The following is a 24,318-nucleotide window of genomic DNA, read 5'->3' as shown; positions in this document are numbered from 1 at the left end:
CCTCTACTGGAAAGCTCACATGGATCACTTGATGAGGAGAAAAGAGCTATAGGAAAATTTGAAATGAAACAGTTTCTCGTTTATGACAATGAATAATTTATTTGCTTCGTAGCGTCTCATTGTCGAATTGATTCATCCGATTTTGCGTCGAATTCATTCGATTTATTTGTTCTTCAGTCTTCTACGTTATCGTCAGGAAGTGGAGTTATGTAAAACGATACAAGATTATCAAGATCGTGTAGGTGTGTTATCGGGTAAGCTGGAAAAGAAAATAATTGTATCGGAAAAAATCGAGGGATAGTGAAATTTTGAACATAAATTTGAACAAATAGAGACAGTTTGATTTTTTATGATAAATTTTCGTTCACATCTGGTTTTTGCTTTTGATTAAACAGAAGAACGAAAGCACAATAAAAATAGCTATAGAAACCTGTGAATCCCATTTTGTGTTGGAGAAATCGTACGGATCTGGCATATGGTTGTTGGCTTTTGCATCGCAACAGGGGTGCAATTAAACGGGTTGGATTCCAAAGCGGTCCCAGAGCATTTCCACCGCCCGAAAAATTCGAATTCCATGATTCTGATTTGATTTCCATTAACGGGAGAACGTTGGTAATACGATATTGATTAGTTTCAAGATTCCATGTATATTTGCAGCCGACTTCGTACTGTTTCCTCTCTTGAGAGCTGCGAGGAATCATTGAAAAAATATTTTTAGGTGTCCTTAAAAAAGCGTCTCCCTTCAATGTTTGTCACCTTACCAATGTGGGCGACTGCAGTCCTCACTCGCTTGAATTTTCATTATCAGAAGACAGATAACGTCACCGCTTATAGCACATACGTCGATTATCTCGATGTCATAGTCACTGCAGTGCCAATATTTCTTCTTAAATCTCTTGCAGATCCAGTCGGCAATGTGATGGGAAAATGTTTCGATATCGAAGCTCAATTGGGTAATCGATACCGAGGGTAACATCTATCAAATCCAATTGACGTTGTTCATTAGCGATATTTAGTGTTTTGCATTCACCAGTTCTGACAGGTGAACAAGAAATGATACCACATTTTGCTCACCATTTTTTCAGCTTTCCCATTACTGATCATCTGCATTTGCACATATCCCGAGCCATGCACATGCATGGGTAAAACGCATTGGTAACTCACGTAACCACCGGTTTCATCATCTATAAAAAAAACACACGCAATTCTTCGATTAGCTATCGCTTTATAAAATAAAACTTCAGTAATTCGAAGCGATTTTTTTTTTTTCTTTACAAACCTTCGACATCTGTGATTACGGATATCATTTCATCGTCTAGTTCTATATAACTGCGTTTAAAGTGTGCTGTACATTTAATAGTCGGATATTCGAGAGAAACACGTGGTACCAGTGGCGATGCCGTCGAGTCGTAACATTTGCCGTATCGGTCCCTCGCAGTGTTACCGTTTGACAGTTGATTCTGATTAATTGGTCTTAGGACCGATTTTTCTGTTAAAAATATTATTATTATTATTATTACAACAAAATTGATCGTAGAAAAGTATTTTTTATCGTTCGAGATTCGTGGTTTTTGGATTTTTTTTTGAGAAAATCCAAACTCCAGTGAAGCATTTCGCCTCAAAATTCCATAAAGCAATCGAACTAGCATTGTAATGATGTACAATTGAATTCGATAGGCGTGAGTGCAATTCAAATGATTGAAAAACAGATACACGATTTTCTCGGGCACGTTTGACATTTCGAGAAAAACGAGTGAAAAAAAGAATGGAAACTGTGCAGCAGGATTTTCATCGATCGCGAAGTCGACCATATCACTTTGAGTGAACGAAATTTTGGAAGAGGAAGGTCAACCGGTCATTGAACTTACCTGTATCAGAGTATTGGTATTCGTTGTAATTGAGACAATCCTGGACGGAGCAAACGTCATCGGTTTCACTCTGATCGGAATCGTAACGATTGATAGGCCATCGATTGTTCGACAAAGCAAGTGAAACAGCTCTCGATGACAAGCGATGACCGGAGCAATGACGATGATGTTTGAATTGATCTCTCATGTGTTTAAAGGGCACAATGTTTTCGGTGTCTTCGGCCTCGTCACGGAATTCGTATTTTTTATCAGCCAAACGACGTTTCCTGAAAGAGCTTAACTTTTCGCAAGTCTCTTGAGCGTCGTCGGTAAACTCGTAAGCTTTTTCCGCCTCGAGATTTAATTTATGGGAGGCTCGCGTTCTCGGCTGTACCGTGATGGTTGTGGAAGCGATGGCAGTCGTTAAATTTGGCGGCGGAGGCGGAGGGGGTGGCAAAGGAGGCGAGTTGAGATTAGCCCGCTTTCTCGGGCTTGGATGTCGAAATTGTGTTACTATCGGGGGTGACATAAGCCTCGGCGAGCAGCAAGATGATGGCGACGGACTTATGGAAAGGGTGTGCAATGGTGAATTGATCGAAGTGACGCTGACGTTGCTCCACTCGTTGGAGGTACTCGGTTGAGGCGAAACGGGCCTTTTGTTACGACGCCAGTAATCTTGATTATTATGACTAGATTCGGAATTGCGAGTACTCAAAATATCAGAGGGCGGTGTTAATATCGAGGACGGCCATATCGGCTGTTTGAGATCGGAGGACGGTAATCGTTGTGGCGTCGAGCGTGGCGAACAAGCGGAATGTTTCACTAGCGTTATCAGATCACTACCGATATTCAACTCCTGTGACACATCGTCGCAAAAATCTTGCAGTATTTTGTCCCTCACCGATATGGCACGTTGCTCGTGAATTCGTCTCACGGAATTGCCTCCCGTCGTTGTCGTTGCCGAATTCATACTGCTCTCCAATTCTATTGAGTCACTACAATTTTCCGTCAACGAACAATCACTGCCTTCTCGAATTCTCTCGTTATCCGAATAACTCTTAAAGCTATAAATATTGTTGTCTCGTGTGTTATAACCTTCGAAATTTTTACTCCCATCGGTACCATTTTCATCGACAATGTATTCCGAGCTTGGTGGCGAATGTTCGAACGAACTTTCTCGATCTATTTTGTCGTAACATTCGTTTTTCGATTCCTCGATATCCTCAACGTCGCTCACGTCCAATGTAACCATCGTACCCATTACATCGTCTTCTTTTTCACCGTTAGGTTGAGCATTTTTACACTTTGGTACGCGTAAATCTACTCTCAACGTGTGCAAAAAATTGCCTGTATTTACGACAATATGATTCCAATAATTCAGGCAAACCGAAGCACGGAAACTCGGAAATGGTGAGATGACCTCGTAAGTCGTGTGCACGGTCAAACCATGAATGAGACAATTACATTGCACACAGCCGTCCCAATTGTCCGCGAGTTCTAGATCGGTTAGACAATCAAAAATTCATTTTCAAAATTACACTAGTTAGTCTACGATGCAAAGAAAATTTGAAAGTTTCACAGTTTGTTTGTTTTACTTCTCACCTTCTTCTTCGTAGGACGCCGCAATTTTCATACAATCGCGACAGTTCTCGAGGGAGGGTACTGTGGTTATTGTTAAGTACGCTCTATCAGTCGTTTGTTGTTGATTTGCCCATGCGGCACTGCAAATAAAGAAAATCTTTTTTAGGGAGGCTCACCTCGAATTTTCAACGACAATATTGTTTTTTAAATGAATAAACAGAATGTAGTTCTTACAAAATGACTTTTGAAAATTAATAATTTGTCAAAGAATGTATGTTAATGGCGTTGGTTTTTCGACCTTTGAATAACGTAGCTCATAAATAACTCCGTTTTATATTTTCAGTTCAGAATGTTGTTTCTACTTACTTCAGGCCATGGATAACGAGTTTGCTCCTATCGGTTGGCCACTGTGCTATAACTATATCGAGATCTCGACATATCGAATAATTGTCGAAGAGTGTAACTTCTGCAACCTTGCGGGCTATTTTTTTCGGGGCAAAAGCCCACCAATGTAACAGGTACTTGTAATGAGAACCGTTCCCTCTGAGATCCATTGTGTAGGTGTAAGTCAGTAGAAACTGGCCGCATTGTGTCAAGCCCATGACTATGTGTCTTTTGTTTGAAAAACACAGCAACAAAAGTTAAACATTACTACTGTATTGAGAAATAAAACATTGAACTTTAATTGTTCTCGTAAAATATTATTCATTCTTATCATTTTTTTACGATTTTAGAACACAAAAATAATTACAATTGCAATAATCGTTAACCTGATAAATCATTTTTTTGAAGTTTCACACAATTATTTGTCATATTTCTAAATGTTGCTCTCTCATCATTGTATTTTGATGTTAGGTTTATGAAGCTGTGAATTTGACGGATTTTTAGTGGGATATTGCTGACATTCAAATGTGCAATTTATCTATGATTGACAACTGATTTGTTATCATTTTTTCGTAAAGAGACGTGAATCTTTCAGATTGTCAAGATTTTTTCCAACTATGATACGATTTTGAGTAAGTCTTTCAATCGTTCAGAACTAACAAAGCAGTTAGAAGAATGCACCATTAAACAATATTTTAGCAAGGAGGCAAAAACCCAATAAACTGATTTGATAAGTTGTCAGTTTTGTCATTTAATCATTTTATCAGTCACTAAAAATTTTTTGTCCATTCGTCGATTAGAAGATTCGACAAAAGTTATTACTTCTCTGATAATAATAATGCTGTTTGAGTGCTTTGAATTTTTAAGTGAATCGAACCAAGAGTGTATGAATCAATCAGACTCAAAGGTATCGAATTTCTTATGAAATATTGAGTTGAAAAAAAATCATCTTATCAACAAGAATAAATTTTAGTTCCAGGATATTTGATTAACTGAAAAATTTAATGTTCATTTCTGTCATGAATCCTCACAGATATAGAAAAATAAATTTTTCATTAGGAACAATGAAAATGCAGAAAGTCGAATAGTGTCCCTGGGTTTTTGCATTTTTGACCAAAAACATATTTTAGTGGTACAGTTTTGCAGTCATTCCTGCTTTTTTCTCAGTATCAACCTATACTTCGAGTATGAGTATGGTTATAAAAGCTCAATCATTGTAATAATATTTAGAGCTCTTTTTTAAGGTATAAAAGTAATCTCATGCCTGAGCAATAGATTTTGGCTGCCATATCTATGAAAAAATTGATTGAAAACAGAAAACGTGCATCGTACTAAATAATTTTACTCACCATGATGACATTTTTCATACAGGGAAACGATAATTGATAAAAATTTATCAAAAGAAATTTTTCACTGGAGTATGGAAATGCCACATGAGAGAGCACGATGTATTGAGCAACAAATAAAACTACCAGCTGGTATGCAGTCCCATACAAATTTACTGCAGAATGTTACTTATTATTTCAAAAATAATTGAGACACACGTTTAATGGAGAGACATAAAGTAAAAATAAAAATTTACCCAGCTTCCAAAGCAGACATGGGTATGACCTGGTATAGAGGCAAATGACCGAACGATGGAATCGTTGAAAAAAGTCTTTCTTCCGGTGCATAGCTGTGTGCTGCTAAACAACCTCTGATCTGTGACAATGAGGAAAGAAAAAAAAAATAAACATCACAATCCATCACCAAGCGCCAACAATACAGTCAACGATTTGAAGTAATTTCGATAGTAGCGGAAAAAACCGATTACTTGGAGTGATATCACGAAATCAGATTAACAAATTTCTGTCGCATTGTAAGAATTTGTTTACATGATATGATTTAGCGATATTCATTCAAACTGATTAATAGTATTGAAATCTGACAGGTGTTGCGATTTCAGTGAAGTGTCTCTATCACGGTTGGATTTGTGTTCGTTGTTTAAAGGTTGATATAACTCACCTCACGATTGTATAGTTTGCGCAAAAAATTTTTTTCATTTAGGCGATTCGATGCTCTTGGCTTTTGGCCCACAACAACGTGATTTGATACACGTTCGGCGGAGACATCGGATAAATCATCGTCGTGATACTCTGAGGTAGTGTCGGAAGACGTCGTATCCGCCATTTTTAAATAACCTTCGCGAAGAAAAAAAAGGAGCACAAAAAAATTACCCAAATAATATTTTTCACGAGTCTCTCAGAGTGCGGCACAGAGACGCCTGAGACAACGACGATAGAGAGGAAACGATTCAGCCAAAAAATTTTCGTTCCATCACGACCGATGATAGCTCCCAGTTTCTCTGTAGTTCTATCTCTCGCCGCCACCGAAAATATTCGGCGCTTTAGCGTTGTTAATTTCTCATTCGTTTGAAATGTCGTGAACTTTCCCGCGCTCATACACGATGCTCGTGCGCAAGACCGTTTTTGCACGTGAAATATTAAAAACCTGCTATGTTACCTACCGCCGCATCGACGTTTCTTCAATATATATATGTTACGCATGAAACCGTGAGGTATCGCGTTTCTCGATGTTGAGAAGTTTATGATCATTCGAAGGAATTATCAAGTTGATTTTATACGAAAGTAAAAAAATTGGAGTTACGATGAGTGGGAATCTTCGTAGAGAGGTATTGCTGCTCTTACGATGCATGGAAAAAATTACATATCCAAATAGTAAAACATGTGTGCTGTTCACCGATAGTTCGATAGACACAAAATCCGAGTATTGCTCAACTTTCACGTGATTTCATTATCCTCTCGCGGAAAGATGCTCAACTAAAATTTTAGCAAATTCAAAATGTCATTATTCTTAAGTATACTCATGAAGTTTTTTCATTTTTACAGGCTCTGAAGATATTCAAAAAATTGCATAGAACTCGACTCAATACCTTTAAAGGGGACGAATTCGCTTTGGACTGTAAGTTTTTTTGAAAATATATAATATTATCCAAGAAATTATTCATCACTTGTGGTGAGTTTCTTATCGTATTCACTCATCCATTTATTTTTTAGTGACGAGACTGAAAATCAATGAAGAGTTTAGAAAAAATATGAATGTAACAGACGAAGCGGCGGTTATCGAGGTAATTCACTTTAGTTTTCGTATAAATTTTAGTTTTGAGGTTAAATATCTGATGACCCAATATTCGAAAGCCAATGTCGAGGATTTTGCCGTTTTTGGAAAATCTATAACGTTAACTTAAAACATTAATAGTTTACAAAACAATACTAAATTTCGTGAAAATTTGATTTTCATGAAACATCTTTCGAACAATTTTCTTCTGATGCATTTACTCAATTTTTACGAGAAACAATTTGTGTGTGATTCGATTCTTCGGATCTGATGATTTTAAACTATGCACCACTCGAAACTCGTTTAAAAAAATGAACGCCATTATTTCACGTGGAAAAAACTATATTACACGAATGTCTTTTCAGCTCATCAAATTTGCAGAGGCTATTGAGCATGAAATAAGAACAACTGTGATTCAGGCTGTTGAAAAAGGCCCAGGAAGATATGGTAATGAATTTTTCACACTTGAAAAATGTATTCAGCTTAATGACATTCGTTATTTTAAACATTTTTCAGAATTACGAATCACTGATGATACAGTAAAAGTTAGCAACGAAGTTGCTCCGGGTTCCTATGTTCCAAAGGAAAAATTAAAGAAATGTACAGACAGTGTGACGACGGGGAAAGCCGAGCGTACATAAATTAGTGGAATGTATTATTCGTAATTCTAGTATTTATATAAATTTTGAGCATCGAACATTTCGAGCAGATACGAATATTTCTTTCTTGTTTATTGGAGAACCAATCACAGATATACAAGATCGAATACGTTATTTACATTTTTTTTCATTCGTTCACCTCTGTATGCCCCTATAACTATCTCTGTTGAATGGTAACGATCTCCTGCGTCCACCTCCGACTTAGGCTTTACTTCTGCAAAGATAATGAAAAATGAATTCAATGTTCTTTCCTCAATTGGCTCGGTAGGTGATAATAAAAGCTGCAACTCACCAGGTTTCATAATTTGGTTAATCGATGCTAATGTTAGCTCGAATTCGTTCATGCGAATGTAGGATTATCACGAAATGGGTTTAGAAACAAAAAATCTCAGGATCAGTACATATATAAGGTTTTCGGTGCGAATCTGCGACGAAAAATGACGAAAAATATGATAGTGGCATCATCGAAGGTTCGAGTAAAAATGATCAAAGCACGAAAAAACATGGGGGAAGTCGTTCAAAGTGTGTGAAAACTTACACGTGTTCCGGATGATTACGGATTTGATCAATGAGATCAGTGGCTTTTAGTTCGCCGTTGCAAATCCGATGTACAGCGGCGAAAATCGGAAATTGTTCGGTCAAATTTTTCGCCTTGAGCATACCGCTCACTTCGTCAGCAGTCGCTGGTCCCTGGAGCTTCTGACCACCGAGGAGTTCATCCTCAAGGGCTTTGATTGTCTGTAAATATTGCGTTCCTCTGATTCTTCCGTAATGAACTATTTTCAGTTCTCATCGTTTCTAGAGTCTCGAACAATATTGAAAAATTTCATGTTTTTTACACTACGTAGAATTGTACCTTTCCAGTTTTAACAAACTGCTCACAAACACGACGATTTCGGCCACCATAGCAGGTTGTTATGAGATCGGCGACTCCACAGCTCTCGAAGAATGTCGAAAGTTTTGCACCGCCGAAGAACGTGTCTACAAATTTAACCATTTCCATGAGACCAAGCCGAATTACAGCGGCTTTAGTGTTGTCTCCGAGACCGAGACCATCCACGAATCCAGCAGCACATGCGACGATGTTCTGGAATTTTTTAAATCAAACTCTACAGTTACTGAAATCAACGATTATCAATGATTTGGACACTGAAAGATTTGATGGGGAAAAAAATATATTTTGCTTATTGGAAACAATTTCTACACTTATTCAAAAAAAAATCGTCGCATTTTTCGAATTTCTGTAACGTTGATAAAAAAATGTGAAATTTCACATGAAATATTTTCAGGAGAATCCAATAATCATCATTTTCGAAATAAATCAACGATGAGGCCTCTCTGTGGTATGAACGGACACGAGAAAGTTTTAAGTTCTATTGCCTAGAGGCTCAGCTTGGCAGCTTTTGACACCATCGACCCAGGAATTTCATCATTTTTAATTCCTCCATAAAATAATCAATCGGCTCGTGTATGTATAGAAATGAATAGAAAAAATCACGATTATTGTTATCAAGCAACGGAGTATGTGAATGGGCATTGTCGATTGTTCTGGTCGTCTGAACGTGATAAAACGTGGAAGAATTATGGGCGCGGAATTCACCTTGAGAGCTCCGCAGACCTCGACCGCTTCGGAATCCTCGACGACGACAACTCTGAAGTTGGATGTTTGGATAATATCCTTCAAAAGTGGAGCAAGTCGTTTATCTTTGCATCCTGTTTTAAAAAAGAGGGAGATAACAATATTTTTATTTAACGAATGAACAATAATCATTTATTGCTCGTAACTCATTCACAAACGAGAAGGCACGGATGATGTAAATATTGCTCGCTATTGTACAAGGTTAAGAAATCGCGAAGAACTCAAAATTCAAAAAATATAATAAAAAATAAAAAATAGAATTCATGATCGAAATATAAATACTCACCGATCGTAGTTTCGCAAAACTTTTCCTCTGCAACTTCATTCGCGAGATTAGCGCCCATCAATACATAGCATGGAACTTTCAAATGTTTTTCCACTATTTTGGATATGAGCTCGATGTTTGTGCCATCTCCTTTGTCGCCGAAACCCTGAATACATAAGAGATATTACGAAAAAAATTCACGTCGCTGATATCTGCTGATAAAATCTCTTGTACTCGAAGTAAAAATAAAGAAACTATGGAATAAAGTATCAACGGAAGTAAACACTCGTAAAAATAAATCTGCATTATCAAACGAATGGAAAGTATTGTGAAAATATCATGTTAATGAGAAACCACTCCTTTGGGCTTTCATAAAAAAATATTGTTCGCTCATGAGCACCGAGTATCGAATATTTGATTTCCATTTTGCATTCTTTGATTCTACGAATAATTTACCTTGATTAACGAGAGACCAACTGCAGTTGGTTTAATTTTGCCCAGAAGCATCGAGCACAATCCTGGGATGAATTGATGAGGTATTACGAATACAAGAATATCTGCATCTTTGGCAGCTTCCACAACGTCGGGTACAGCGACCTGAAAAATAAAAGTATAAAACAAAGTTAATTGGTTTGTGTGGATGTGTTGAAAAAATATGTTGTGCACGTAACATTTTGGAATTTATTGATTCCGTTGCAGCTTTACGCCTTTGGAACAATGAAACTGCAAGGACGAATCACACATTTCGAACGTGAATTATTAGTATCCGATTGAGCGACGTGCAAAGTTTTTTTTTAAATTTACATTTTCATGATTTGAATATCTAAAAAGGAGTTCCAAGTTCAGGCGTATGGAAAATACACGCGATCTACAACAATAATCGAGAATAAACAAATCGTTGGTTTCGTTCACGCCCAAAATTCATCACAATGAAAAATTTGATTTAGCTACGATTCCAGTCTCCATAATGATTTTTTTTTTTCAACGAAACCATTTGCGATAACCACTAACTTTCAAACTATTCAAAATTTCATCAATTAAAAAAATCTCAAAGACGACATAATTGGATGAAGCTGCTCTATGTCAATTCACAACAAAAACGAACACTAAATTCACAGAAATTTCTAATATTATCATAATAATTGTATTCACCCAGTTTCAAAAATTCTGGCTTCTAGAGTATTTTCAATAATATCACGAATGTAAAAGAAATAAAATCATTCAGAGGCTCGAATATTCTCGTTACATTCAACATCAAGTATTTCCAGTGTTCAACTATTTTTTTATGTCCCAAAAATTCCTCATTCTCCATAAATGAATATATTTTTTTCATTTTTTATTCAATTTCTTCTGACGCATTTCGACCTCTGTTTCTCTCGGCTAGTGAGAGATCAAAATTTTCGAGAGGCAAGTGAAATTTTTTTGTTCGGTTGTATCGAACGATTACATTATCAAAAGATAAGGTGTAAGCACATTTGCGAAAAATACTTCAGTGATAAAAAAATGGGCATGAATAAAAAAAGTAGGAAAAGTGGAAGATCCATGATAAGTGTGCTAGTTGAGTATGAGTTTCCGGCTCTCGAGTATTTTTTTTTAAAGTCCAAAGGAATTATTTAGCAAGGGAACATCGATGAAACAAATTTGATCGATAAGAGCGACAAATAAGAGTGAATTTTCCTTATTGGTATCGCCCGGGTGCTCCAAACGAACGTGACACTGGTAATCTCTTCACTGTATTAGACATACAAAAAAATATCGACATAAATACAAAAGTGAAACTACAATGTGTGGGTTGGGTATGGAAACGACTCTCGGCCTTAAAACCAGTCTGACGCCCATTAATCCTCATCAGTCTCGCACGGACTTTCAAGTGAAAAGCAGTAGACATCAAATCTTTTATATACTTTGCTAAAATCGGTTTTATCGGTCACGACACTCTCAATTTCAAAAAAAAATCGTATTTCAAGCAAAATGAGGCTGAACTCGATCGTGCCGAATTTCAAAGCCGAGACGACTCAGGGTTCCATTGATTTTTGGGAATGGCAAGGAGATTCGTAAGTTCTAAATTAGCTTAATGAAAAGTAATGGACGTGAGAATCTACGCAGTCGGGCCCCCTCGGATGTAATTTTTGTTTGGTTTTGCTCGAAAAATTTACATTACATTGAATTATTCGTAATAAAAATGATCTCAAAGTGGAAAAACCAAAGCTCGAATACTGCTGAGAGAATTTGACCAATTGACAGTGCATGCTGAGGAAAAGTAACACGGAGCCACAGCCCATTCTTATTTGGAAAGCTCCACTTTCGGATCAAACGAATTTCTTTGATGCATTTTCGACCGTGACAAAACAATTTATTTGCACTATGCCATTCAATTTTTTTTTAATGAAAATGAGATTTTTTGTTTTGAACGAGCCCAATTTCATCATTTGTTCGAGTTTTTTGTTTTTTTTTTTTTGATAAATTAGTGACATTCAAATATTTTGAATTCAAAGTTTAGAATAACTATAAATTACAGATATTTTATTATAATCGGACCCATAAAAAGAAATTAACCAACTGCAAAAAGTTCAAATAAATTAGTTCATAGTGAAGTCGCTCTTTTTTTCAATTTCACCTTTCCAATAAATCATTAAACATAGAAATAAGCTTTTTCAAAGAAAATTCTATTTCTTGGGAAACAAGGTGGTAAAAAAATCAAAACGTTCGAAAGTGTTGGTCGAGTTTTTTCTACCAAACTAAAAAGTGAAACGATCGTAAAAATCTGAAAAAATTATGTGCACAAATCATAATGTCACGCGAGTTTTAATTCATGAAGGTAGGAAGCTTTTATCAAGATCTGAATGCACGACACATGTCGGTATTGGTAATCGTGAGCGAATTCCAACAGGACGTACTAGAATGACGATTACGGTATGCTCGTACCAATATGTGCTTAGCACGTAAAAGCTCTTCTCGTTGTACTGGCAGTATCAAAAATAGCACCTCGGTTTTGACCTCGGCATGATTACAAGAACAGGATTGACGAGTGTCTCAGTCTCGGTGTCCCTGAGTACTCTCATACAAGAATCAAATTACGCAATAATATCTAAAGCTCAAATTCAATGATAACACTTTTATCTAACTGTAAAATGCCAAAAGCAGCTCGCTCCCTTTTCTACGATTCTCTTTCAACGTAATCACTGAAATATTATTATTTTTTACTTTCTTTACAGATGGGTCGTCATTTTTTCTCATCCTGCTGATTTTACACCTGTGTGTACTACCGAACTTGGTCGCATCGCCGTTCATCATCCGCATTTCGTAAAGAGAAATACCAAGCTCCTTGCTCACTCAGTTGACAAACTCAAAGATCACGTTCACTGGGTTAATGTTAGTATTCTCATGAACTTCTACTCGTCATTTCGACACGAATGATAATTCTTTGAAAAAAAAATGATTCCAAGCTTAGAAAAGTACTCAGAGCTCGATGACTTCTTGAAAATTCTCAATTTCATTTTGATTTCAAAGATCCCGCGTTTGCCTTCCCCGGGAATGCTCGAAACTCGTAATTGCGACGTTACCACGATTACTAATCGTTTCAGGACATCAAAAACTATTGCCAAGATATTCCCGGGGCTTTTCCGTACCCGATTATAGCCGATGAGAATCGTAGTTTGGCTGTTCAACTCGACATGATCGACGAAGCTAACAAGAACAATCCTGAGCATGCTTTGACTGTTCGTTCACTGTACATCGTCAGTCCTGATCACCGTCTTCGTCTGAGTATGCAGTATCCAGCTTCTACAGGAAGAAATGTCGAGTAAGTCGTTGTCGAAGTCTTCGTCAATGCAGTCCGAGCCAAGAACTTTTTTGTCAATTTAATTGGCAGCTTCGAAATTTGTGATATTGAAAAAAAAACCGAGAATTGAAACATGACAGTTTTTATCACTAAATCCTTGCTCTCGTTTCATTTTGATCAACAGTCTCCGAAATTGCAATTTTTCTCTCAGAATCGTCAATGAGTTTTTCCAAGTTTCTATGGAAAAACTTCTATGAAAAAAATGTGGTAATTTAAAGTGATTTATAAGCTCCCGAAAAAACAAATTTCGTTGCAACATCACAAAGTGACGAATTTGATCAATGACGTTGAATTGGTTTCATTTATATCCAAAATTGGAGTTGCTATTCTGAGTTGATTCATTTTACTGATTACAGTGAGATTCTCCGAGTTATCGATTCCCTCCAGCTCGTCGATCGCGTACCCCAAATAGCTACACCCGCCAATTGGGTTGTGAGTATTGACAAGAGTTCTCGTTTACATTTATAAGGATTTATAGTTATAAAATGATTTTAAACTTGCGAGAGATCACGAGTCTCCGACGTGATGGAACAAATTCGTGTCTTCGTTGTGAAATTGTTTTTTTTTTTTTCTTTTTTCAAGCCCGGTGAGAAAGTTATGATTCTGCCGACTGTGTCAAACGAAGAGGCCGGTAAACTGTTCCCCGGTGGAGTCGACGAAGTCTTGATGCCTTCCGGAAAAGTTTACATCCGCACGACTACTGATTACTAATCAATATTCATTTTAAATTCAGCACTTTTCACTCTCGTACGTGTCTTTTATAATACTTGAACACTGTGTACTCTATTATTTGGATAAATATACTAGCTTCTATGTAAAACGAAGTTTCCTTCTCTTTTTATTCCACTACTCACAATGTTCACAGGTAATTTGTGGCCCGGCAGATATTTAACGTTCTCGTGTTGTTCGTTTATTATTTCAGTCAGTTTTTTTCCATCGATCATCTCTTCGTAAACGTACATTGTGACTCGCTCCTCGAATTTATCATTAAATTTAACCGCATTCGCTCCGATAAGCTTGGCAATGGCTGAACCCCTGAAAAAAATATTCGTTTAATAATTGACAAGCGCAGATCTTTTGTTGTCCCTGGATATTTGCACATATTCCTCAAGTATTGAGACCCGAGTTTAAGGCATGCAGCAACTTTTCGACACGTGAACCCGACTATGAAGAAATCATATTTTGTATATGCTTTTTTTTTGAGAGCGTGCATATGGGATTCGATTTTTCTCAAGGTAAACCACTATTCGTGTCTTTACGCTCATTTTCCCAAAGGATAATTTATGCTTCTCGCCCGTTCGAGTACACAGATTTATGATTAATCCTCTTAGAACGTTGAAGCTTACTGGAATATTTTTTTTTTGAAAATCAAAAAGTGCTTAATCATTATCGACGACTTTAAAACAAATTTAATAGATTGATAAACAAAGTTAGATAAAAATTTGAATTCAGGTGGTCTGCGGATGCAAGTAATATAAAATTTTTTGAATTCAGATGTCACCTTGGCCCAGATGCCATTTTACTTTCCGTGCCAAGCTTCCCAGGTAGCTTGATATATTTGAAGCAAATCTTCATGGCTTTGAATTCATTTTTGCCATGTCATGGATAATTTGAACCATTGTACTTATTTGATGGTTCGACGTAGTTTTTACATTATTTTATTAAATTAATGTTGCTAATATTTACCAATTTCCACTTCCAACGATGCAGACTCTCTGTTTAACTTGTGCCATTACGAATGATAAATCTTCTTCCCTTCTGACACTAACACTCGAGCGTAGTTCTAATAATTTTCCTCAAACTCTGATTCTTCGATTCCAAAGAGCCGATTGTAATTATTTCGAATGATCCTGAGTGACGAATTTCGATCGACTGGCTTGACCGACCGACTGACTGACACACTTCAGCTGCAACATTGACCTTAGAAGAGATGGTGATCGTCGGCGTCGGCGTCGACGTCGTGAGCGCATTTTCCAAGCCTCGCTATCTTTCCTCTCGCGCAAGTCTTGGATTATGGCCAGACTCCGCGACAACTATACCCACTGACAAGAGTACAAACCCAGCGATTTCTTGGCCGGGTTAATTTTAACATAGCTATGATAATATCGACTATTACGAATAATTATGCACAGTGAACTTCGCTAACTCGAGTCCACCGTCCATTGAAGCAAGATCTATAGGCATATACAAATATTCATTATCGGTACACAAAAATGATGAATGTGGGAGAACTTTGTTGATTCATGCAGTGAGTTATGAATGATAAGAAAATGGTGCTGAATCGAAAGAGAGTGATTGATGAAAATATTTTTTTCCGATTTTACCGCGTGTCACTTTGAATTCTCTCAAGTATAAACATTTGTGACAATTTTTATTTCACATTTACATTTCCTCCACCAAATTTCACTCAATTTAATCGTAATTTTGATCACATTTTATCTGTTCACCAAGTGGTACTTAATTTTCTATAATCTTTAGGATGAGGGAACATTAAAAGTTTATGCTATAGAACCTTGAAAATTGACAAGATTTTAAGCTTTTACTCATTGGAATATTCAGAAAGAAAATCAATTTCACTATACATTTTTACAATTTTACGAAATTTTTAGGATTTGAAAAACGATATTGGATCCTTATTCGTGTAAACAACTTTCCAATTTCTTTTCACAACATCCATATTTTCTTCGAAAACACGCGAAGAAAGTTTCCTGAATGAGGACGCAACATGTGAAAGCAAAATTTATCTTATACAAATTGTATTATCATACAAAATTCCGATCGTCCTTGTAATATTACGTTGACGTATTCTATTTACATATTTATAAAAGCGCGAAGATATATTAATATGATATCAAAATGTCCTGATGATATATTGCACGGCATACCGAAATGAGTGATCGTTATGACAAAATAAAGTTTTTTCGAGTCTCTTCGTTCCTTCCTCCCTAGCTCTGTATCCCATTTCTCCACTTCAGACAATGTTCAGAGATGGCACATCGGAGATGATAAAACTTGTGCGAACGCGCTGGTATTGTCGTCGTACCTAAAGACGAGGATGTGATGAAAAAAAAAAAAATTAGGCGACATTGGTATGAATGAAAACGATATGTTTCATGATATGAACAGATGCGAGGTTTTGGAACATTGGGAACTGACGATAAGACAATTTGTTGCAAAAGATTACCGTCCAAAAGTTATATTCATTTCAGTGTATTTACTTCCTTCCTGTCTACATTTTTATATGTTTTTTCATTGGATAACATTTGGTAACAATTTTTGCACTTCTCCGCATCGATTTCCTTTTTTTTCTATTCATTTAGATTTTTTTCGTAACATTATTATATACTATAAAATTTTCGCCCGAAAATAACATATTTTTTTTAGGTTAAATAAAAGAACAGCGTGCGGCTATTAAAAAATAAAAGCACGCTGTATTTGCACTCGTGGGAATATGTCGTTTCATTGCATTTACTGATAAAATTCTATTTTATAATTAACAACACCAACAGTTTACTAATGCATATTTAAGATTCAAAATTAAAGAGTAATCACGTTTATTTCGGCGACTAGATAAATGGCAATTTATTCTCTTTCGATAAGCATTGATTTGTTTTGGTCAATCGATTTTTTAAAATTAATTAGTGCCACGAAATATAAATCAGGTATTTAGGTAATGCCGAAAACTAAGTAAGAGTGGAGATAACGGATCTGTACCGATGGACGTGTCCACCGAATGGATATGCGACCAGTTAGTCAATTAGTTATTCATAGAGATTAATCGAAAAAATATCGATGCTTATCGTTTTTTGAAAACGTAGCAATTAACATGCTTCTAATGTGCTTCTCCGATTTTTTTTCGTTAATCAGTGAATAGACTCTTCATATGCTTCATATGTTTTAACTCACTAAAACACAAAATGTGTTCTTTTTTCTTCAATTTAGCAACTCGTCCAGCTCTGAAGTTATCAAGTATTTCATAGTATCGGTCTGCATCGTTTTAAGGTCTAGTATCCAATGCCTCTCGCGTCACATATTTGCACGAGCCCTGTTCATGTTTTGCTTCGTAATTTCAGTTTTAGTGTCGTTCTTTTTCGTCCTCGTTCGTGTCTCAAATGATTTTTTTTTACTTTTATATTTCGGCCTTTGGCATATTATTTTCCAAATGCGAAAAAGTCTCTTCCATATCTTACACGGTTTTAAAAATTTGTATTCTATACTCTCTTATTTTGTTGCGTGTAGATTTGTTGTTGCTTACATGTGTTCAGGATGGCGGCGAATACAGTCGATCATATCTTCCGGCTTGAGCTCACCGATGCAGATTCGATGGATAGCCGTGAAAAGTGGAAATTTATCCTCCATATTTTTCAATTTCAACATGTAATTTACCTCCTCGGCGGTGAACGGACCCTGGAGCTTTTGCCCGTTGAGCATTTCCTTCTCCAGCTCAATTATCGACTGTAATTGGAACACGGAAAGTTTGTTTAGAAAAATATCTTTTTATAGAACTTTGTTTTGATTTGTAATTAAATTTTGAAACAATACAATCTTTCGTCGGCTTCAAAAACGATACGTTTGTAGTTTTTTCGAAAACACTGGGCTTTGAAGGTCATAAACAATTCATCAAAAGCAAACGTAGCGAGGTTTCGGTTTTTCGCGACAATTGACTGTAGTAATAAAAAAAATGGAATACCCCATAATACAGGAAATTCTCTGATTTTTACTCAAGTTTCCGAGTAAGTTTCTCTATGTTGTGCCCTTCTCTAAAATCATCGTTCTTGTTAATCTCTTTTTACCTTGCCAGTTCTCACGAAAGCTTCAGACACTTTACGATTTCGGCCACCGTAACATGTTGTAATGAGATCAGCAACGCCGCAACTTTCGAAGAAAGTCGCGAGCTTACCACCAGGGAAAAACACATCGACGAATTTAATCATTTCCATAAGTCCGAGCCTTATGACCGCAGCTTTTGTGTTATCACCGAGTCCAAGCCCATCAACGAAGCCCGCACCGCAGGCTACGATATTCTGAAATATAAATATTAATTAAATAATGAAAATACGAGGGTTATAGTGGTGTAAAGATAAGGATACTGTAGCCATTGATCTCGGAGTCTTAAAATTGGAGGAATGATCGATTTGATGGGATGATATACTTCATATCGAACTGGATTAAACATCTTCATGGGTCATACATCGCTTTCAATCTAATTCGCTTTTAATCTCATTTATAATTCGTATCAAGCTTTATAATCCATTCGAGATCAACAAAACATTGTAAAAAACGTTTTTTTTTTCCAATGAAATATTAGTTATCGATGGAAAAACTAACCTTGAGAGCACCGCAACATTCGACCGAGTCAACGTCGTCAACGACTACCACCCGAAAGAAAGAAGTCTGAATGATATCCCTGAGAATTGGAGCCATTACTTTGTCCTTACAGCCTTAAAAGAAATTGAAATATAGGATTTTTAATAACTCATGTGAAGTCGCATAATCAAGACATGTAAGTTTTGACCTAGACTTCTCTTAAGGAGGGTGGCTAGGGACGATACAATGTTGCCATGCCAAACCATGTAAAATACATTAAAATTTTCAAAATGATAAGAATTTAATAAAATTTGGTGAACATATTCTTTAGAGTTAAATTTGACAATACAAATTTTTTAAGATTTTTCTTCTGTACAGTTATCGAATAATTGATCACTAAAGTTCACGTGTATAAGCATAGCGTTTCCATATATATAGGTATACATTCCGGGCTTAAGAAATCTGCATTAATGCGTAATTACTCGATAACTAAGCAGAAGAAAATTTTGAAAAAAATTGTGTCTTCGCACTTGATGTTGAAGAACATTATCACCAAATTTGATCAATTTCTTATCAATTTGACGAACGTAGCCACCCTCCTTAATGTCAGAAAATTTTGTATTTTTTCACTTTCTATGAGAATTCCTTTCCGAATGTTGATTTCTGTACCTATAGTCGTTTCGCAAAACATTTCATCGGCAACCTCCGACGCGAGATTAGCACCCATCAAAACACAGACTGGAATACTCAGTTGCTCCGAAATAATGTGGGATATGAGCTCTATGCCACCGCCTTCTTTCTTGTCGAATCCTTTGATAAGCGATAAACCAACCGCTGTAGGTTTTATGTTACCCAATAGAGTTTTGCATATCCGACGTATAAACTGATGAGGAACAACGAATATCAATATATCGGCGTCTCTCGCTGCCTCGGCTACGTCGGGCACAGCCACCTGGAATGAAATGACAAAAAATTGACATTAATCATTGAAGAGTAGGTTGTCTGACAATCGTATAACACGAGACATTCAATCGAGTGCTATTCTGATGAAAAAATCACTAAGAATCGTGTGTAATAATTTCCAAAATATTTGTCCAGTTCTACGACGAGGAATCTTAGTTGGAATTGGACAAAATATTTTTTTTCTTTCTTATATTCGAACAAAATTCCGGAGCAAACGAGTACTGCATCTGCACTGATAAGTGATCAATTTGTGAATACAAATTTTCATAAAACTAAACGTCTGAAAGTTTGAAAATCAGTCCAATTTTCATTGCACAGTTCTTCGAAATGATTTGCATTTTTTTTCTTTTATACTCTGAACAGATTGATCTTTGGATTAAGCTCATTTCACGAGGCGTACGTTTTTCTGTGCTCAGAGCGTTTAATCGACTTGACACAAACGTTTTTCCGCCGTCATTATTGTCAAGGCCTTGTGGCGGATAAAACAAGTTACATGTCGCTCCGATCAGAGCCCACGTTCGACGTTGCAAGCAGTGACGTACACGAGGAACTGATCAACGTTAAAAGCACCGATTGATTGTAATAATGAAAGAAAAATCGGTTCATTCGATCATTTCCGGATCAATGGACATCGACCGATGAGAATTTTTTTCCATTTGTATCTCTCGAATTGCAGTTTAGCTGCGCACGGAAAACGCATGAGTAATACAAACATCTGCAACCTGCAGTTCTTAGCAAATGGTATAAAACGCTTGGCAGCATTAAATCAATATCGCCGTCCGGTCCTCGAGCTCGAAAGATCTGAAGTCAGCAAAAATATTGATTCCTTTGTGAATTTATGAACCAACAAAACACTTGATGTTTTCACAATTGGAAAAATATATTCAATTTATTACGAAAACTCTGATAACGAAAAATTTTATGGTTTTTCCAAACACTCATTCGTCGAAAAAAAAAACAAAGAGAAGCGATTAAGGTTACGAATTCGAGAAACTTTCATTGTGATTTCATTGGATTGTGAGTACGCCCGGAAAAGGTTCAATGAGTCCAACGTTGAGTAAATATATTTATTGGCAAAATACGTGAATTTTACTGTATATAAAAACCGTAAATCACAATGAGATTCGAACACGTTATTGGATAATCCGTCGGTGCTTTTTTATCTGAAGAAACTTGTTTTCAGTATATCTCGAAAGTAAATGAAAAAATCGCATTGTCTATTCGCATAATCCCTGCAATAAATAATTCTGTAATCCTGGAAAGCGACAGAATTGGAGTTCTGTTGAACATTTTTTCGATAAGACAGAGCTGACTGAACGAGATTAACGGGATCGATTTTCTGGACGCGTGAAGAGGGAACTCGAAATGACAAGAAAATCGAGATTCTCGTCGCCGTCCAATTTCGAAATGTCGAGTTCGAAGCTCGATCGAACGAAAGTTACAAAGTCCCGAGTCCGGCTTATTCTATTTTTAGGATAAGCGTTTTTTCGTCTCGTTTTTCCATATTTTTCGATTTGTTTCGCTGTCTCGTGAGGAGCGTAACTTACCACATTGTCAGGCAATGTGTGTCCTGGCAGGTATTTAACGTTCTCGTGTGTTTCATTTATAATCTCCGTCAGTTTTCTTCCTTCAATCATCTCCTCAAAAACGTACATCGTCACACGCTCCTCAAAGTTTTCCAACCGTTTAGCATTGGCTCCTACTATTTTAGCGATCGCAGAGCCCCTGAAAATTCACCAAGCAGAAATAAATACAATGCTGATAATATTTTAAGACGGAATTAAAATGTTTTTCGTTAATCTTTTTACGTATCGCAAAAATGACAGGAAGATGAGATTCGATCAAATGAAAAAGCTTTATTAACTGATAACGTTCCCAAACAAAACAAATACTTCAGCAAAAAGAAACAAATGTTCGTATAAAATATTATTCGGGTATGTAGCGCCAGAAATTTTCATCCGACAAAGTTTCATAAAATTGTATAAAATTTACTAGAAGTTCCATTGTTTAAATGAATAAATTAAAAGTTTCATACGAATCGATATTTCTCATGAAACCTCAAGACAACTGACGGTGAAGATTCATTATTTACGCGAGGGGTGAAAAAATCTCGGACGTTTCTCCTACACGCGAACAAAGGAGGTTATTTGTTGACTTTCACATGCACGAATGGGCACAGGCATTTTTATATTTCATTGAAATCCATCCGCTAAATCAATCGCGTTGTTAGTCTGAATTCTGCTATCGGTAGCTAGAAAACTTTTGTGAATAATAATCACAAAGATTACGGCGAATTTTCAGTCGTACAGACCGTAAAACCTCAACACACTTTGTTTTTGTTGTGTTTACGCAACTGATGGAAAAATGGGTGTCGAAGGCCCTCTTCCGAGAATTCGATGTCGAAAAGATTTTTAGACGTCCTCGCATACAAAAATATACGTCATACTGACATATTACAAAAAATAGTGTAAATTGGAAATCACTCTTCGTATGTTGATGACTTTTTTTCGTAGATTCATATAATGATAGCTCGTGATCATTCGATTCGTATTTCCATATGTTTTGTAAAAAACTGGTGTGCGGTTTACACAGAAATCTTGATTTTTCGATGTTTAGTAAACCTTAAAAGTTATTTATTGATTTATCGAATGTTTTCGTGCCTTAAAATTGGTGTTTTTTTTGTCTATATACGTAATGAAAAAGCAATACAGTGAATTCTCGAATGGGACGTGAGCCGTCTGTGAAATATCGCAAAATTTTTTCACATGTTGGATTATAAATAGTTAACGCAGAGAGAAGTGGGTTCTTAAAAAGCACGAAGAGGAAAAAAATTAGGAATGGTTTGGACGAGGTGTTGAAACGTATCTGAGATATTCGTGACGAAAATGAACGGTTTAAAGGTCAGTTTCAAAAAATTGTCCGCGCCAGCGAGAAGTCAAGGGTTTTTGGAGAGCGAGAGAGAAAGATAGAAACGTTGCGAAACCACGTGAATGAGATAACAACATTGCGTCAGAGGAGATAGGAAATCGTTACAAGGAATGTTTCAGAAATGAAAAATAATGGTGAAGACTTTACGTGTCTACCAAGCTTACGAAAGCTTAAAGCTGATATCACATTCATTTTACATTTTAGCTAATATTTTTTGAAACCGAAAGCTTTTTCATCCATTACTGTTAAAAATACAAGCGAATCATCGATAAAGAACCGAAAATATTTCATAACCACATGTGACCTTGTACAATTTTTATACTTTGATCGAACGTCGTATGTATTGCTGTCGAGATGAAGCAAAATATACCACGATCCGGCTGCTCATGTCTATGGAAAATTTCTCACAATCTTGTTTGTTTATCTTGACAATAAGAGTGAAAGCGTTAGCTTCTTATTTATAATAATGATGAGGACTTTGTTGAGAGTTTAATGTTGATGAATATTTTTATTTGAGGTCTTACCAGTTTCCAGATCCAACGATACACACTCGTTGTTTTCCAGCCATTGTTGTTTTTTAGAATTTATGAATATTTTGAAACGAAGAACGTATACACGATGACGATAGTTTCGCTGACTGCGATCGACTAAAGCTGTAAAACAACTCAAAGAATAACCGACCCAGCTGGAAGTGGGAGTTAAAAATGGTGGACAGTCTGCTTTTATCCTGACCGACAGACAGGAGGAGACTGCGAACTGCGACACTGTGAGTGATAAGGCGTCCCCGAAGGGGGAAAGCTTCTCCCCGCATGTGCATGGACATGGCGCCATATGTGCCATATATTTATATATATATATTTATATATGTGGATCCGTAAACGATTGCGCACGACGCTCGCGCTCTCCAGTTGCATTTTTCGTAATATTTGTCAGTCTAATAACCCCAGAAACGACACTTATTCCATTAAATTTAACTCAAAAAATGCGACACCGTAATAACTAGAAACGACTGAGCTCCAAGTTTTCTACATTAGACCAACACAAATGACCATAACCTCGTAACTCCCAGAGGCTTTTTTAGAGTTAGTTAAAATCGTGGTTAAAATGTTTCCGCCGCATAATACTCGATTCTGAACTCGATTGTTTTCTGTTCGTCCAAGACGTTGATTGGTCAACCTATTAAGTGGCCCCCAACCATTAGTGGGCTCCGCAACTCAATCTTTGCAAGCGTGTGAGAAGAGTAGAAAATATATATTTTTAAACTTTTCTCATTTATGCAAGGCCGATTATTGGTTAGAGGCTGCTAATTAGATGGTTTATAATATTTGCATGAAACAAAAGTGTTTCCAAATTTACTGACACCGAAAATAATGGTCAGTGATTTTTTCTTTTTAATTGGATTCATCATCCACCAAAAGATTAAACACTTTGGCGACGTGTTGAGAGAAGATTACTTTACAAATTATTTAGATCGAAAAGTTCAAAATACATCTTCCCACGAGCAGATATTTCTCCATTACAAACTATTGCAAAGGCTCTCTACGCCAGCAGCTCGTGAGCCCTCAGCAAAATAAATTTTCCAATGAGAAGGAAATGGTCATTCGTTTGAATACCTTGAAAAAAGAAAAAAAATGTTCTCCCTCTGCTTCTGCAGAAAAATACTTAGCTAAGAACAATTAAATGGGTTTTAAGGTGCCACAATCATGGGGATAATGAACAAAATTTTTTAAACGAGAAAAGTCGATTCGAAGCTTGAGAAATAAGCATATTGGGAGCTTCCCAAATGC

General features: G+C 36.5%; 5 protein-coding genes across 5 annotated transcripts; 2 read left to right on the top strand and 3 right to left on the bottom strand.

Moving 5' to 3' along the window:
- Nucleotides 1-78: 78 nt before the first annotated feature.
- Nucleotides 79-6,165, bottom strand: LOC122419387 (uncharacterized). The gene is made up of 10 exons (XM_043433898.1): nucleotides 5,817-6,165; nucleotides 5,395-5,513; nucleotides 3,795-4,040; nucleotides 3,450-3,568; nucleotides 1,869-3,344; nucleotides 1,280-1,489; nucleotides 1,075-1,184; nucleotides 762-976; nucleotides 431-687; nucleotides 79-259 (listed from the first exon to the last, which is right to left on the bottom strand). The coding sequence occupies exons 1-10, from the start codon at nucleotides 5,979-5,981 to the stop codon at nucleotides 174-176; spliced, it is 3,003 nt and encodes a 1,000-aa protein (XP_043289833.1). The 5' UTR covers nucleotides 5,982-6,165; the 3' UTR covers nucleotides 79-173.
- A 171-nt stretch (nucleotides 6,166-6,336) lies between these two features.
- Nucleotides 6,337-7,702, top strand: LOC122419402 (complex III assembly factor LYRM7). Its single transcript, XM_043433930.1, has 5 exons — nucleotides 6,337-6,483; nucleotides 6,701-6,773; nucleotides 6,869-6,939; nucleotides 7,295-7,376; nucleotides 7,446-7,702. The coding sequence occupies exons 1-5, from the start codon at nucleotides 6,460-6,462 to the stop codon at nucleotides 7,568-7,570; spliced, it is 375 nt and encodes a 124-aa protein (XP_043289865.1). The 5' UTR covers nucleotides 6,337-6,459; the 3' UTR covers nucleotides 7,571-7,702.
- On the bottom strand, nucleotides 7,629-15,295 carry LOC122419398 (glycerol-3-phosphate dehydrogenase [NAD(+)], cytoplasmic-like). Its single transcript, XM_043433924.1, has 8 exons — nucleotides 15,020-15,295; nucleotides 14,188-14,368; nucleotides 9,949-10,089; nucleotides 9,514-9,658; nucleotides 9,189-9,301; nucleotides 8,445-8,675; nucleotides 8,127-8,326; nucleotides 7,629-7,802 (listed from the first exon to the last, which is right to left on the bottom strand). The coding sequence occupies exons 1-8, from the start codon at nucleotides 15,064-15,066 to the stop codon at nucleotides 7,790-7,792; spliced, it is 1,071 nt and encodes a 356-aa protein (XP_043289859.1). The 5' UTR covers nucleotides 15,067-15,295; the 3' UTR covers nucleotides 7,629-7,789.
- Nucleotides 11,323-14,157, top strand: LOC122419400 (peroxiredoxin-6-like). Its single transcript, XM_043433927.1, has 5 exons — nucleotides 11,323-11,546; nucleotides 12,708-12,864; nucleotides 13,077-13,294; nucleotides 13,690-13,765; nucleotides 13,916-14,157. Exons 1-5 carry the CDS (start codon nucleotides 11,464-11,466, stop codon nucleotides 14,042-14,044), a joined length of 663 nt encoding a protein of 220 aa, XP_043289862.1. The 5' UTR covers nucleotides 11,323-11,463; the 3' UTR covers nucleotides 14,045-14,157.
- Nucleotides 15,296-15,687: 392 nt separating the features above from the next.
- LOC122419397 (glycerol-3-phosphate dehydrogenase [NAD(+)], cytoplasmic-like) lies at nucleotides 15,688-23,292 on the bottom strand. The gene is made up of 7 exons (XM_043433923.1): nucleotides 23,056-23,292; nucleotides 21,151-21,328; nucleotides 19,310-19,592; nucleotides 18,662-18,774; nucleotides 18,127-18,357; nucleotides 17,589-17,788; nucleotides 15,688-16,376 (listed from the first exon to the last, which is right to left on the bottom strand). The coding sequence occupies exons 1-7, from the start codon at nucleotides 23,097-23,099 to the stop codon at nucleotides 16,316-16,318; spliced, it is 1,110 nt and encodes a 369-aa protein (XP_043289858.1). The 5' UTR covers nucleotides 23,100-23,292; the 3' UTR covers nucleotides 15,688-16,315.
- Nucleotides 23,293-24,318: the final 1,026 nt, after the last annotated feature.

The sequence above is a fragment of the Venturia canescens genome, chromosome 1, assembly GCF_019457755.1.
Source record: "Venturia canescens isolate UGA chromosome 1, ASM1945775v1, whole genome shotgun sequence".
Lineage (NCBI taxonomy): Eukaryota > Metazoa > Arthropoda > Insecta > Hymenoptera > Ichneumonidae > Venturia > Venturia canescens.
Note: the sequence above shows the minus strand (reverse complement) of the source record. Positions and strands in the feature narration are given on the sequence as shown.